The sequence below is a fragment of the Budorcas taxicolor genome, chromosome 11, assembly GCF_023091745.1.
Source record: "Budorcas taxicolor isolate Tak-1 chromosome 11, Takin1.1, whole genome shotgun sequence".
NCBI lineage: Eukaryota > Metazoa > Chordata > Mammalia > Artiodactyla > Bovidae > Budorcas > Budorcas taxicolor.
In genome coordinates, this window is record NC_068920.1 from 124,261,368 (window position 1) to 124,276,427 (window position 15,060).

The 15,060-nt window shown below is 46.4% G+C and overlaps 1 protein-coding gene across 2 annotated transcripts in view; it reads left to right on the forward strand.

Moving 5' to 3' along the window:
- Positions 1 to 241: 241 nt before the first annotated feature.
- MEIS1 (Meis homeobox 1) overlaps positions 242 to 15,060 on the forward strand; it is a 145,433-nt gene continuing 130,614 nt past the window's right edge. For both annotated transcript variants that reach the window (XM_052647883.1, XM_052647884.1), the window contains exons 1-6: positions 242 to 944; positions 2,797 to 3,023; positions 4,896 to 5,037; positions 5,591 to 5,641; positions 6,440 to 6,490; positions 7,875 to 8,021. In XM_052647883.1, the coding sequence (XP_052503843.1) occupies positions 933 to 944; positions 2,797 to 3,023; positions 4,896 to 5,037; positions 5,591 to 5,641; positions 6,440 to 6,490; positions 7,875 to 8,021 (630 nt within the window). In that variant the 5' untranslated portion in view covers positions 242 to 932. The remainder of the gene's footprint in view (positions 945 to 2,796; positions 3,024 to 4,895; positions 5,038 to 5,590; positions 5,642 to 6,439; positions 6,491 to 7,874; positions 8,022 to 15,060) is intronic.

A 15,060-nucleotide genomic window follows, 5' to 3' on the forward strand; every position in this document is an offset into this window, starting at 1 on the left:
ACCGGCGGCGGGGGGCTTCTGCCTGCGCTTGTGCGCGTGTGCCCTGGGTGTGTGGGTGTTTGTGCCTGGGCGTGCGATTTAATGGAGCGCCTTTCTGCCTCTCCAGTGCGGCCAGAGCTCGCTTCGCGCACCCACCCCTGCCGAGGAGTCTACTTGCTGCAGCCCAATGCATTGTGTAAGACGCGACCTGTTATGGCCACCACTACTTCCGGGTTCTAGCATTCTGGTCGGAATCCACCTCTCCGCCTGTGCAACACACACTTTACACACGCACGCGGACTGCAAGCGGGCAGCATCGATCGTGGCTCCTTTAAGACAAACTCAGACAGACATTTTTTTTAAACCTCCTCCTCTAATCTCCCTCCAGTGCAGCAGTTGCAAAGACGGAGAGAGAGAGAGAGAAAGAGAGAGCGAGCGAGAGAAGAGAGAAACTGATTAGGAATTAGGACTGATTCAAGGGAAGCGAACGCTAGGGCTTTGTGCATTTGAATATTAACATTTGAGGTGTTCTGACCAGAAGAAGACAGAGCGGATGATCATTCATTCACCACGTTGACAACCTCGCCTGTGATTGACAGCCGGAGTGGCAGAAAGCCATGAGATTTGGTAGTTGGGTCTGAGGGGCGCTCTTTTTTTTTTTTTTAAACTGATTTTTTGGGGAGAGAAGATCTGCTTTTTTTTTTTTTTCCTTGCCCCTGCTGCTGTCTTGGAAACGGAGCGCTTTTATGCTCAGTGACTCGGGCGCTTTGCTTCAGGTCCCGTAGACCGAAGATCTGGGACCAGTAGCTCACGTTGCTGGAGACGTTAAGGGATTTTTCGTCGTGCTTTTTTTTTTTTTTTTTTCCGGGGGAGTTTACGTATTTGTTTCTTTTCACACTGGCCTTAAAGAGGATATATTAGAAGTTGAAGTAGGAAGGGAGCCAGGGAGGCCGATGGCGCAAAGGGTACGTATTAAAAAACAATTGTGGAACTCAAATGTGAGATTAAATTGAAACGTGGCTGAAAGACACTGCTAAAAAGTTTCCTTTTTTCTCTGTCTTTTTTTGAAAGAGGCTCCTAAAGCCGTGGCCTAAAGCAAGAGGATTTATTCAATGCATTTGTAGACTTATGCATGTTACATGTAATTGTTAATTCAAGTAATCAAGTTTCCTATAGGTTCCTAACCAGCAGCTATATAAATAAAAATACAAGCTCGGACAATCATCTGTTTAAAAATCAAAAAGCGCTGGATACTTGATGTTATATAGCCTGAACATTCAAGGAGCAGAAGTTTAAAGCTATTTTTAAACTAAAATAAGCAGTGAGAAACTTCTGATATGTTATTGATTATGCTCATCTTTAATATCACTGGAAGGGTTTAGCATTTTTAAGCAAATAACTGTCATAGTACAACAGTTTTGGGGGTCGGAAAGCATTCATCTTTTTAAAGTAATTTTAATGTACGTGACTTTTTATACAAGATAACATTTTGTAAGTTTTTCTTAGCAAAGCCCTACACTAATTGGATACTAAGCACACAACTATTCACTTTAAAAATGCAATACTAATTTCCCCAATATTCCTATTTGAATGGAAATGTAGTGAGAGTAAAGTGAGACAATGACAACCCAACAGAGGTAGTTTCTTTAAAGAAAGGGGATCTACAAAAAGCCTTCCTTGCATAAATTGTGCCCTGGCCCTCAAAGCGCTGTTTGCAAAAGAAAGTTACTAGGCTGACACATTTTTTCTTTACTCCTTTGGTTCAGGCAAATGTCAGCGTTCTTCCAAACTCTTTTCACACCTCTGGCTTTAAGGAGATGAAAGTGGCAATTCCTCTTTGAAAATCATTTCACTCTCGGTGCCTCCAAATCTTAGGAAAAGAACTTGCCTGAAATGAAGCAATGAGAAAAACCTCAATAGCTAAATTTTGCACACAAAAATAATGACACTATGAAAGTAGTTTTTCTGGAGAAGGAAGATGGGGGTGGTTAGAATGAATGTGCATTTACTTTTAAATTTGCTTTAAACCTGATGACTAACATCTACCTCATTGCCTTCTAGTTTAGGGAGAAAGTTCATAGCAGCAGAAAAAATGTAGTATAACTGCTCCAACTATAGATTTTCTTTTAACTTGGGGGGAATATTGGCTAATTCTAAATTCAGCCCTAATGTCCAAGAGAAGTTACCCTTCTCTGAGTTTCATTTATAAAGGGGGCAGTTAGTTTTGTATGATTTTGCAGAGTTTGTCTTGGAGAGTAAAGGAAATGCAGTGTCTTGCAGGACTGCCTAACCCCACGCTGGCAGGGAAATAAAATGAGAAGCCTGTCTGAATTCACGTGCTTGGCTTAGCTGTTCTCATCGTAACTTTTTTTTTTTAATTCTCCCTGATGGGAAGGGGCTGTGAAACTAGGCAGGTTTGTTGCACTGTCCTGGCACGTTTTATTATTGTGATTTTGAATTTCCTCCTCTACAGACATGCACAATTTACCTTCCACCCTCCGGGAGAATGCCTCCCTTTCTTCCTTCTTTCTTCCTTCCTTCCTTGCCAAAGGATCCTGAATTTCTGACTAGTTGATAGGGACACAAGTTAGGGCAAGACCATTCCATCTAGCCGAGTCTCACTGAGAATCCTAGAATTTTTACCTAAAAAAAATTTTTTTTTTTAATGAGAAATCTCAATTACAGAGAGGCCAGGCCCCCGAATTCGGGGTTGAAGGATCCAGCTGGACTGACGTTGTATAAGCTCCGTGCCCTGCTGTCTCCCCTATGTGCCTGCCTGGCCTTCTGAATCTTGTTTCTCTCCTGTTTGTCATGCAGTACGACGATCTACCCCATTACGGGGGCATGGATGGAGTAGGCATTCCCTCCACGATGTATGGGGACCCGCATGCGGCCAGGTCCATGCAGCCCGTCCACCACCTGAACCACGGGCCTCCTCTGCACTCGCATCAGTATCCGCACACAGCCCACACCAACGCCATGGCTCCCAGCATGGGTTCCTCGGTCAATGACGCTTTAAAGAGAGATAAAGATGCCATTTATGGGTAGGTACGACGGGCAGCAGGTTCAGCAGTTTCGAGGCGAGGCTTTCTTTCCCCATTTCCCTTTGCCCTCGATAGGAGGAAAGTCAGAGCTCTCTGGATTTGGAGGTACATTATTCGGTGACTTTTCATTCTCTTTGCATGGAGATTGGGGGAGGCGGCCAGCCCAGACGCCCCCCGCCCCCGTCTCCGCTCAGGCTCCGCGCGGGTCCAGTGTCCAGCTCCTCCGAGGCCGTGCCCGCGGAGGGGTCGCCGTGCGGAAGTTGCCAAAGGTCCCTCGGCCTCCCACCACCCCCCGCAGACTCCGGCTCCGTAGTTCAGCGGGTTGGAGTCCTCACTTGCTCGACTTCTCGGGGAGAGTGTTGGGGATTTCTAAACGTAGGCGCCTTTGTGTTGCAACGAAACTTTTAGTTTAAAGGAAAATCTTTTAAGCCACTGATTGTTCTGACTTGCTAAGTTTACTCAGCCACCGTATGCTGGCCTTGCCACCGCACAATAAAATCAAGGGAGGACAGTTGCAGGTCAGGCAAAGGGGAACAGGCTTTGCATTTATGGAGTTTGACCACTGTAGTCGAGGAGAGGAGCTCACTGTGAATTGTTACAGACCTTAAGAAACTTCTGGCCGTTTTAGGACTTTGTGTTTAAGGGCGAAACTTGCAGGATTTAGAAGTAGATGCGGGGTGCTCTCGGCCGGTGTAGTGTTCGCTGCGGTTCACGCAGTGTTCTCCCGGGCCCTGGGGTTAGACCAAAACCCTCTGAAAGTCACTGTGCCTACTGTGTGCTGATGTATTATTGGGGGGCCGCTTTTTACTTTGCAGCCACTTTTATTTTTATTTATTTCTTCTTTTGAAAAACAAAAAATCAGGTAACACTGACCCTCCCCGACTGGAAACCCTTTCTGCTTTATCTTCTGGTCCCTTGTGCCATGGGCTTGTTTAAATCCCAGCGTCCTCTCCGCAGCGTTAACTGCAAATGATTTAGGTTCCCGGACAGAACATTTGGGGAAGCTTTGAAAAGGACCCCAAACTGTTAAATTCCCAGCCGGGCTGTGAGAGCTAATAAAAGACTCGAGACACCTCTTTGGGCATTAGAAGAGGCTTTTTTTGTTTTGTTTTGTTTTTAATGGGCTGAGATAAGCAACATCTAGGCCCCTTGCAATACTAGCTGCTTTGCCATTACGTGGGGACAAAATGAAAGGCCTGACTGCAGGCACATTTGAAGGAACTTTCTTAGGGGGTGGGAGGGGGCAGTGGGGACCGTCGGCAAAGAGAGGGAAGTGTGCAGGGAGACAAGGAGGAGCCCTCCGGCCCTCTGAGGGCTTTGGGGTCAGGATCCGTGGTCCAGCCCTCTGACAGTCGGTCGGTCCCACAGCCAGAGAGATCGTTGCCCCAAGTTAGCTGAGCGCCTGCCTCCAAGATCCCCAGAGTTTGAGCTTCCCGGGGCGGCCTCGGAGGAACCCACTTGAACAAGATTTCCCACCTCCTGCGCCGGGCGCCTTTCTCCTCTTCCAGGTCCTGGGTGTGCATCGGAGGGCCGAGGGCTGGTCAGGGTGGGAAACTTAATTCAAAATGGCTGCTGGAACCGCTTGGGTTTTATTCTTAGCAAATGTTACTAATTTCTCAGGCCAGATAGGCTGAACCAGTCTTCAGATACGGTCCATGGCTTAGGGCCTCCGACTTTCGGGGGCCCAAGGAGGAAAGGGAGGTGAGCAGTCACCTGGGGGGTAGGGATGGGGGAAGGGGAACAAGGAGATGTCAAAATCAGGGAGAGGGAGGTCCCCGTCTTGAGCTCGCCCGGCTGTTTTTCTTGGGCTCCTTGTTTCACTGCCGCGGGACTAACCATTGTGTTGTTTGTGACTGTTGTATTTTCTTGCAGACACCCCCTCTTCCCTCTCTTAGCACTGATTTTTGAGAAATGTGAATTAGCTACTTGTACCCCCCGCGAGCCGGGGGTGGCGGGCGGGGACGTCTGCTCGTCAGAATCATTCAATGAAGATATAGCCGTGTTCGCCAAACAGGTCAGCAAAATCAATGTTTCAAAAGTAAAAAGAAAAAAAAAAGAAAGAAAGACCCTCCCTCCACCCGCCCCCCGCCCCAGCACATTTGCAAAAGTAACCAGCTGAACAGTCTGCCCTAAGCCAGGCCTTGTTACATCTTCCCTGAGCTTTTCCTCCTAAATCAGTGTCTGTTTGCGGATGCCTGAAAATCACCCCACTTCTGACCCACTCCCGCGGCCCTAACCCGACGCAGAAAGCTATCTCTGTAAAATGCGACCCCAAACCCCCAGCGCAGGACCTTCCTTGGAGTTGGCGAGCTGGGCAGGGATCTCTTAGCAGCACACTGCTGGGAGAAGTAACCCTGTGCTCTGGGCTTGTTTTCGGATTATTTGACTCACACTGAAGGGTTTCTGCACGGGACGAACTCGGTGTCACCGAGTCTGTCCCGGAGGTTACATCCTGCCCCCGACAGCGTAATGAGGCAAGAAACTAGGAAGGCGACCAGATTTCAAATGTTTCTTTCTCCCCCCCCCCTTTCCCCTCCCTCTCCCCTCTCCTTCTCACTTGTATTTAGATTCGCGCAGAAAAACCTCTCTTTTCTTCTAATCCAGAACTGGATAACTTGGTAAGAGCGGACCCCTTACTCCCCTCCCCACATCTTCCCTTCCCCACCCCCGCCTTCTCCCCAAGCTTTGCTTTGAGAGCCCTGAGGTTTCTAGACCCGTCCTCCCGTAGCTTGCAAGTGGGCTGCAAGGGTTTCCATCCACCCGGCAAGTGGGCCGGGACGGGGTCCCGGGGAAATAAATTCACCTCCAGAGGGGCCGGGTGAACCGGCGCAGGGAAACGCGAGCTTTTGTTTTTTATGACAGCCGGGCAGCGCGGCTCTAATCAGCCCGGGGATTTATCTCCGGGCCTGTCAGCGTGTGTGCTTAAACTTTGCGGACTTCCCAGCCCTCAAAGTCGCGTCATGAGGGCAAGCAACCAGGCCAGACCCCCCAAACCACCAGTTTATCGGAAAGGTGTGCAGAAGGCGGCAGAAAGTTTGCAATGTGAAAAGCCAGTTTGGAGACTATTGGGAATATTTTCCGTGCACGCCTTCCAGGGAAATACCTAGTGGAGGTGTGCGGCCCTTTGGGGGTGGTGCAGGGGCAGTGGGGCTGAGAAAGAGGGGAGCTATGGGCAAGAAGAGTGTTTATGACCCCCACTTAGATGCTCGGTTGTTGTTTTAGCTGTTTTTTTCTCCTTAAGAAATATAAACCTCTAGATGGTACCCAGTCGCTGCTGTTAAGTTTTAGTGTTATGGCCATAAATCAAAATAACTCTATTTACTGGGGGGAGGGGAGGACTGGGGATGTTAGAGCTATGACAGCCAGTTTTCTGCAAACTACGAGTGGGGCCGCTCATTCTTTTTGTATCTTTGCAGATGATTCAAGCCATACAAGTATTAAGGTTTCATCTGTTGGAATTAGAGAAGGTAATTTCTCTAGCTTTTTTTCTCCTTTTGCTTCCCCCTCACGCCCAAACACATAGAAGGGGAGGGTTCAGAATGGCTGAAGTTCAGGCTTTGAAGATATTTGCATAAACGTCTTTCTTTCTGGTAATTAGTGTCAAGGCCAATCTTTGAGTCCATTTCTCTTTGCAGTTTAATTACAATTTCAGACACTAAAACTGGGATCACAAACGCCCTAGCCTTGTATTCATTCTTAATACCTTGCTGGCTTTGTGTAAGTAGTTGCAGGGCTCTGCATCCCCTTGGATGCTTAGAAAGCTATCCTGAATTTGCTTCACAGGTTGTACCTTCTCTTCTTCCTCCTAGTCTTCTTTGCTACCTCTGAGGGGGGGAAAGTTTTGTTTAGTTTTAGTGAGTTTCTGGAAGACAGTCTGAGAGCAGTGGCGGGTCAGATACAGGGGGAGAGGCGGAGTGGGAGGAGGAGTGGGCAAGGAGTGTGGAGGAGGCGGTGGGGGAGGCACTTTAAAGGTTCTGCGGAGACAAAGCAGAGTTGATATTTGTGTCAGTTTCTTGAATCTGGAAATCCTGCACACATCCCACCTTCACACTCAAGAAAGGGTGTGGGATAACGTGATTTTGCTAGCTGTTCTATAAATCTCAGCAATAAAAACTTAATGCATTGTAATTCAAAGTAACATTAAATTGCAAGCACACTGGGGTTTCTTGTGAATTTCTGCATGTCAGTGATGCCTGTGTCCTGTAAGACACCGCTCCACCTATCCCTAAATATTTTGAAGCATTCTTTTCCCTTAAAAAATTAATCAGTTTGATACCTTTTTGTGGCTTTAAGGGTTCCCCCCACACACACCATATCATGAGTCTTTTTTTTTTTAAGGAAGCATCCTAATATATGCTTCTTATAGATAGAAACCCTAATTACCAATGTTAAAGGGACTTGGGTTGTCAGGCATATATCCTGTACCAACACAGTACTGGTCCTTTATATACATACATATATATGTATATTTAATTTTTTTCTTAGACATGTTGGAAAGGATTTGTGATAAAAATAACTGGACAAAATTAAATAGTTTACCTTAAATGTCACCCACATAGGTCACTTCTTTAATGGCCACGGCCCCAGGAGCAGATGAATTTAACACGGGTGTTGAATATGTTGTAGCCTGTGAAGCATCTTGTCACTGTCAATTTTCTGGGATATCTCTATTTTGTAAGAAAAGAAAGTTATTCCTAATTCTGGATGCGTCTGGGGGTCTCTGGAGGACAATTGCCCTGTGTTTCCCCTATTTAGAAGTTTGGATCTCACAAGGGGGGTGGATTGCACTTGTCAATGTCATTTATGAACTCCTGATTATATTTCCATTTTTTTATTTCTGTCATAATGTAGGTACACGAATTATGTGACAATTTCTGCCACCGGTATATTAGCTGTTTGAAAGGGAAAATGCCTATCGATTTGGTGATAGACGATAGAGAAGGAGGATCAAAATCAGACAGTGAAGATATAACAAGATCAGCAAATCTAACTGACCAGGTATGCGATTTTCAATTTCAACATCCCTGGGAAAAAAATCTGTATGCATATTGCTTGCTGGATCACTACCACCTCCTTTTATTATTTGCATATGATTAAGTCCCTTTTAGATACATTTCCATCGAAATGAAAATTTTTGAATAATGTGGCTATTATTGCTTCATTAAGGCTGGCTCTGGGATTCGACCTGGAGAGATGAGCTTGTAAAAGCTTTGCCTGCAAACTTGACCTGTTTCTTGTCGCTTTTAATTTTTGTCTTTATTTTATTTACCCTCTACAATAATGGGAGTGTTAACTGCCAGTGACCGCCTCTGGTGGTAGGGCTTTGTTCTGGAGCATTTTTTCCCCCTTCTCTCTCAAAGAAAAGAAAAGTGTAAAGACTGCTTATTTCTTATTTTATTAGGAATAAACCCAAGATAGGTGGTCTGAGAGAGACAGGGAGGGTTTGAAATCTAGCAAATGCTTGCTATTTTCTCCCTGTCTATACGGTTCATTAGCCTGTCTTGTCAGTTTTCCTCGGCCGAACGCTTCTAGACCTCACTGAACATTGCTTTGTGCAGTGCTCGCTGCAAGCTCGCCCATTTTATTGTACTTAATAGAAAAAATAAGACCAGGCCGAGGTTAGAAAAACAGATAAATATGGACGTTTCTCCTCCTCCTTTCTCTTCATCCTCCAGCCGGTACGTGCTCTGGGCCCTCTGGGTTGGCAGCTTTTGGAAGCGTCTGCGTCAGGGGCTCCTTGCGACTCCCTCGGTGTGGCGGTGTGGCGGGTGGGGGACTTCGCGCCGCCCTGCTCTCGCTGCCGGCCTCCGCTGGCTTCGCCCCCTCCTCTCTCGTCCTCCCTCCAGGCCCTTCTTCCGCTGCGTTGCTAAGTGGGGACGACTTTTATTTGAAGTTGCTGGGGGTGGGGGTAGATTTCTCTCACCCCAACACCAATGTTTGTTCCTAGTTCCTCTCTCCCTCACTCCTGTCTCTGTGTCGGCCCCAAGGAGTTGAGAAAATGCACTGAAAGTGAAAACGTGAGGAGTGGATGAGATGGAACAGGGTTCAGGACAGCTTTCGGTTGCGAGTTATGGCAGGGCGTCTTGAGATCTGGGTGGCGGGCCTCCTGCGCCTGTCCACCTATAAGTGAAGGCCCTGAGTTGTTTCTCTTTCTGACTTGGCACGTGAGTCCTGTCTTGTGAGAGAGAGCAGCCTGCCTTTGTTAAGCCAAAGGACAACCAGTCATACAGAGTTTTTTTTGCAAGCTCTGCCATGATCACGGTTGGCCAGCGACTGTCTTGCAGAGTCCTTGCCGAAGTGCCCGACTCCTCGTCTGGGTGTCATCTTCAAGTTTGCTTCTCTCCCTTCAATCCCTTCAATCCCCAACCTGGATTTCTCTGGGTGACCCCCTCGGCAGAGGCGGAGTTTCTCCTTTTTCCCCAAAGAAGTGGAGGGTAGGCACAGCTGAGCTTTAAAAGCGTCAACCTCGCCGGGTCTTTTCTAATTGGCGAGTTACAAACTTTCGGCAGTGTAGACGAGTGCCGGGAACAGGCAGCCTGCGCGATCCTGGTGCTGCCCCTCCGAGGTGGGAAACCAGCAAGCGGCCCCCGGTCTCCACCCCGCCAGCCGCTCGGCCTCCCGCCTGGTTCAGGCTGCTAGCCCTCTCCCCGGAGCTGTTAAATGCAGATTCCGCTGAGGAACCCTCGGGTAGCTGCTGTTGAATAAAAATTGTAATCCAACAAGCCTAACTAGAAAATGGGATTCTAAAAGCTCCGGAGTGCTGGGTACATAAAGCTATTTGAGCAAATTACAAGAATCGCTTAGGGGCATGAATGAAATCAACACTTTAATTGCCTCCAAAATGAAGATTTATACCCCATTTTCCTCAACGAATCATTATTTTATTAAAATCAAAGATAAAGGATCAGAGTTAGGGGTGTTTCAGGGGGTACAAAATTGGTAAAACAAAATTGAGTTCTTCCTTTACTCCTTAGGTAAACTTTTGTTACTCAGTTACGTTTATTTGAAACATGCGAATTGGTGGGCAGTGGCCAGGAGTAAAAGCTGGTACTTCATTCTCCTCCCCCAACTGTAGAATGAGCAGCGTGCCCTCCCTCCCGGCCGCTTAAGAGTGGGGGCTTCGCAGCTCTGGCTAAGCTCGTGGCTCGGTGGGCCTGTGCGCGTGGGCGCGCTCGCGGGGCCCTCTCGGGCTCACCGAGGTCTCAGTTGGGCGCAGGGCAGCAAACCCCAAGTCTGTGCTTTGGAATTGTCCATTTCCCAGAAGGCAGGAGCGAGTGTGCCTGGGCTCCCTTTGGAGACGGGCGCGCAGAGCGCGGCGCGCACGCGGGACTGTGCCTCACTCGCGGGGTGGAGTCCCCTGTCCTGGGAGGTGGGACGGAGGGAAGAGGCACTAGGGCCGCCTCGTGGGCGCCAGTACTTCTAACTGGAGCCGGCTCGCCGGTCCCCAGGGGCCGGGCCCGGAAAGGACTGCCTCGACACCTGTCTGCGAATGCGGCCCAGCCAGTTTGAGCCCCAGTGGCGGGTGTGCTGCGGGCTTCAGGTGTGGTGCGAGCGCGGGGCGTCGTTTGCTTATTAGCCCCTCTGTCTCTAGGGCCTGTGGGCAGTAGGGTTTATTTTATTTTACTTTTCTCCTCGGAGGGCGCGAAGGCTGCCACCCGCGCGGGGACTTGAAATCCACGACTTGGACACCAGCCGGTTTCCCGGAGGGCTCAATTGGAGGAAATCTACTTGGCCTTGAGGCGTCCTTAGTTTGGTGCTTTGTTTTGTTTTTCTCATCAGATTAAGATGCCCCCAGAAGCCGTAATCCCGCTCTCACCCCACCCTCAACGCCCTCCCCCGACTCCCACTCCCAGACCCCGATGTCCCAGGTCCGAGAGTCACCTACCTCGGGCGCAGGCCTCCAGGGCGCCCTCTCCTGACGGCCTCGCTCCCCGCTCGGCACAGTCGTTCCCGACGCCCGGGGCCTGGGGGCAGCGAGGGGCACCCGGCCTTACCGGTCTCGGCAGGCGGCGAGGGCCGGGCTGAGACCCCGGGAGCGGGTGCAGAGAGGGGCCTACCGTGCGAGACGTCGAAGCCAGGGTTGAGCCTGGTTGGTGATGGAGAGGGACGGAGGGCACGGGGAGGCGGAGCGCGAGTTTGGGGGACCCAGGGTGGAACTGGGGTCGCCAAGAGAGGTTAGACGGGAAAGAATCTGGTTGCCAGACGCTGGACTTTAGGCCGCCCTTCAGGAAGGCGCTGTCGAATAAAGCCTTCCTTCCTCGAGTTGTTTGTTTCTCGCCACTCCTTGAATCTAAGCATTTTCCACTCCAAGGACTGTCGCGAGAGGGAGAGGAGAGAGAAGCAAGAGTTCCTGGGGCCCCCGAAGGCCACCAACCGAGGTGGCCTGGCCCCCTCGCAGCGAGTGGGACTAGCTGAGTCTGTGCTCAGGCGCCAACCCGGGTTCTCCCACAAGCAGGGGGAGGCAAAGAAAAGGTCCCTTTGGATTACAATTTTTATTCAACAGCAGCTCTCCGGGGGGTCCTCGGCTGAATCTGCATTTAACAGCTCCTGTTTGAGGGCTGGCGGGCTGCGCAGGGCGCCCTGTTGCATGTTAATCTAGATTTGCCTCTGACATCTGGGGAGAAGTAATGTGGCTCCCAGAGATGGAACCAGAAAGTCAAGCTCGCCAGGCAGGTTAAATGCCAAGCGCTGCTGAGGTCCCCGGGGACGGGGGTGGGGGGGCCGGGGGGTTGGGGGGGGGACCGCCGCCAGGGCTGCAGAGCCCAGGCCGGAGAGTGGAAGGCTTCCGGGCCTCTGGGATCAGGGGCAGCCCTGGGCCAGTGTGCTTTGGTTTCCCAGTGGGGCCAGGGAACGCAGGTGGTAGTGTTTTATTTGAAGAGTCCAGAACGTTGTTTCTAAAGCATCGTTTGAGATGACTGTCTTAAAACTGAACTTGAACTTGACGGAAAACACCCCTTCCCTGCGAAGTGGGATGGGGACACCTCCAAGGGAGATTTAAGCTTTCTCTTTTGAGAAGGTGTTGCTAAGGGATGGGGAGGCCTGATGTTCTTCATATATTGGATCCACTGCTTTAGAAAAAAAAATAGATGAGGCCAAGGGATATTTACTAATACTAGGAATGCAAGCAGTTTTGTTTTCATCCATTAAGAAAAACTGGACACAAACATGGAGGGATAGGAAAATGTCAATTAGTCTGTTTCTAAATGCTTAACACATGGACACAACTTATTTAAATTGTACGTACTTCTAGGGTCTCACTTAATGTCTTAATCCTGAAACCTCTGAGTCCACAAGCCTTGAAGGCCATGGAGTCTTAGAATAATCTGACTTTACTTTTGATTGTTGTTGTGAGTCATGTGGGATACTCTTAATTCCTCTTGAAATATGTCAGAGGGAAATTATGGCAAGATTCTCTTTAATGATTAAATAATAAGGTGTTGACTGCTTGTCACTACAGTGGCTAATTGGGATGTTCATTCTAGGCCCTTTGTTGCTTAGTATCCTTTGATTTCAAAGATAGTTGTTTACCAGGTGTGTTTTTATTGTTTTCTGATTGGCTCTTTGGGTGTATTTATGTGTGACTGTCAGAGTAGGGATGTATTGATTCTTATTAGGGGCACGCCAAAAACATTTGAGAGGAAAAAAAAAAGTGGTACAGAGTCAATGCAGATAGGTTGAGATCGATTACATTTTTAAATGTCTCAAAGTCTAAATGTTAATGCTGTAAAAGTTATTCCCCTTTCCTAGTTTCTCTCTTTCTCAGTAGAAGTCCCCAGTGCAAGCTCTATGGTTAGTAGAAAGCAATGATACTAATGCTACTTTGTACAAGGTAAAGCCCCATAACAGTAACTATTGTTCAGTGATTTAACTAGCTCTGTGGCAATAGGTCACTCAAATAGTTCCTCTCCCAGCAGAGTGACTCTATGGCTCATGATTTGGAAATATATAGAGTGGTTGTGGGGACTCTTGCTATCAGTCCTAACTTAGAGATTTTTAGTACAAAACGTGGGGAAGTTTAACTAGTAGAAGAAAGAAGAAGGAAGGAGAAAAGGCCTTAAAATAAGGGCCTTGCTTTCAAAAAAGTAACTGAAATATCATGCTATAATGGCCCAACTTTGAAAACAAACAAATTTTAAATCATTATGTTTTCAAACACTCGTATGTTTAAATGTTAAAATGTTTGTCATAGTCCGAAAGATTTAAAACACAGCTGTTGCCGGGTGACGGACGGAAAATTATGCAGTAAAACTCCGTACTCTTAAAAACAAAGACTATTTGTGGTCCCATAGTAGAAATATAGGTTTTTTTAAGGCCAAGCAGATAGACTACAGTATTACCAAGGGGCCTATGTTATAAAACTAGCTTACCTTCCCTCGCAGGTGGAGTTGGAGAAACTGAAGAATGCATAACAAGTTGTATTAAAACACATATAAATGAAAATGCTGTCAAATGAATTCAAGTGAAGTATTTTCACATTGGTAATGCTATGCTTGCCATTGCAATAGCAATATTTTCTCATGAAACGTAAATATGTCAAACCAACATGAAATGCTTAAGTTTTAATAAATGATCATTTAGTCATCAAACACAACCTGAGTATGTATACAGAAACTTTTAAAGGAAAGTCGGCATACAGCCAAATTCCTATAGGGACTAGCAGGGGAATGATCAAAAAACGAACACGAAATAAGACTTCCTGTAAGAAGGTCTATAATTCAACATTATTTGACTCCACTGTCATGGAAACAGTTGAAGGATAGTAAATTGATACCATTCTCAGTCACTTTTGTTACACAGTCTTAAATGTTTGCAACTGTAGCATTTTCCATGGCCTTTTTTGGATTGTGATATCTGTCGTATTTGTATCAAAGTAGCACTTGAGTTTATGTTATAATCGAAACAGACATTTTTGCTGTTTCTCCTATGTGCAAAAAATTAATTTAATATTTTAAAATGACATCAAAACTATGGGAAAGTCTTCTTTTACAAATAAAGAAATAAAAATAGAATACATGTGACATAGTGTTTCTGACAGTTGTGCAGATGTTAGGCCTAAAAGTTTTCAAAATCTTTAGTAAAATAATAGTGCTTTAAGTCACATAGGGCTTGGTGTCCTTACTAGGCAGGAAACCTCAGGATATGGTATCTGTTAAAAGGTTAGGGTCTAAAACATAAAATACAGGTTCCCAATTTGAATTTAAATAATTATTCCAGAATTTGACTTTGGGGATCCAGTAAAGTTTTGGATATTTTACTATCTTTCACATTTGTGAATAAACCTAACATGTATGAGATCAGTTTTGAAAAATTCAAGCAGATGAGTATGTGTGTGTGTAGTGGAAAAGATAAAAAGTCTCCTTCACTATATCCTTAATTTAATATGCCATGGTTTCAGGATTATGGGAATTTGGGAAAGTTTATTGAAGTCTTAAACAGCTTCTCCAGAAAGTAGAGCTATACCTTTATCGGGAAACTGCTGGATTTCCCACACTTCTAAATCTGACATTTTAATAAATGGTATAAAAGATACTATGTAAAATAAGTGAGAATACATTCATTTAAATATTTGTCACTAGAATCCAATTTCAATCAATTTAATGCATTCATGTGTGCAGAATTAAAGCAATTGGCAACACTTTGCTACACTCTCTCTGAACACTCTTTTTCCAAATAACATTTCTTAACCTAGGAAATATGTTCTTGTTAAAGGGAAATATAAGAGTGCAAATATTTTAAAATAATTTTATATTTCTGGCCTTCTTGGTTCAGAAGTTCTAAAACTGAATAAAACATATCATAAAGAGTTTATTCTTTACTGAAAAAAATGCTTATTTCTACATTTATTGAATTATACACTTGTTGTTTATTGGTATCATGAGTATATACAGTTAAATACAAATTATAACCAGAACTAAGTCATTAACTCTCTTTAAGAAGTGCAATAACCATGTTCTGGCTTTTCGATGCACCACTGTATACAGTATAAACTAATGCAGGATGAATAAGTTGTGAAAATAAATTTTATATTATTTACAGT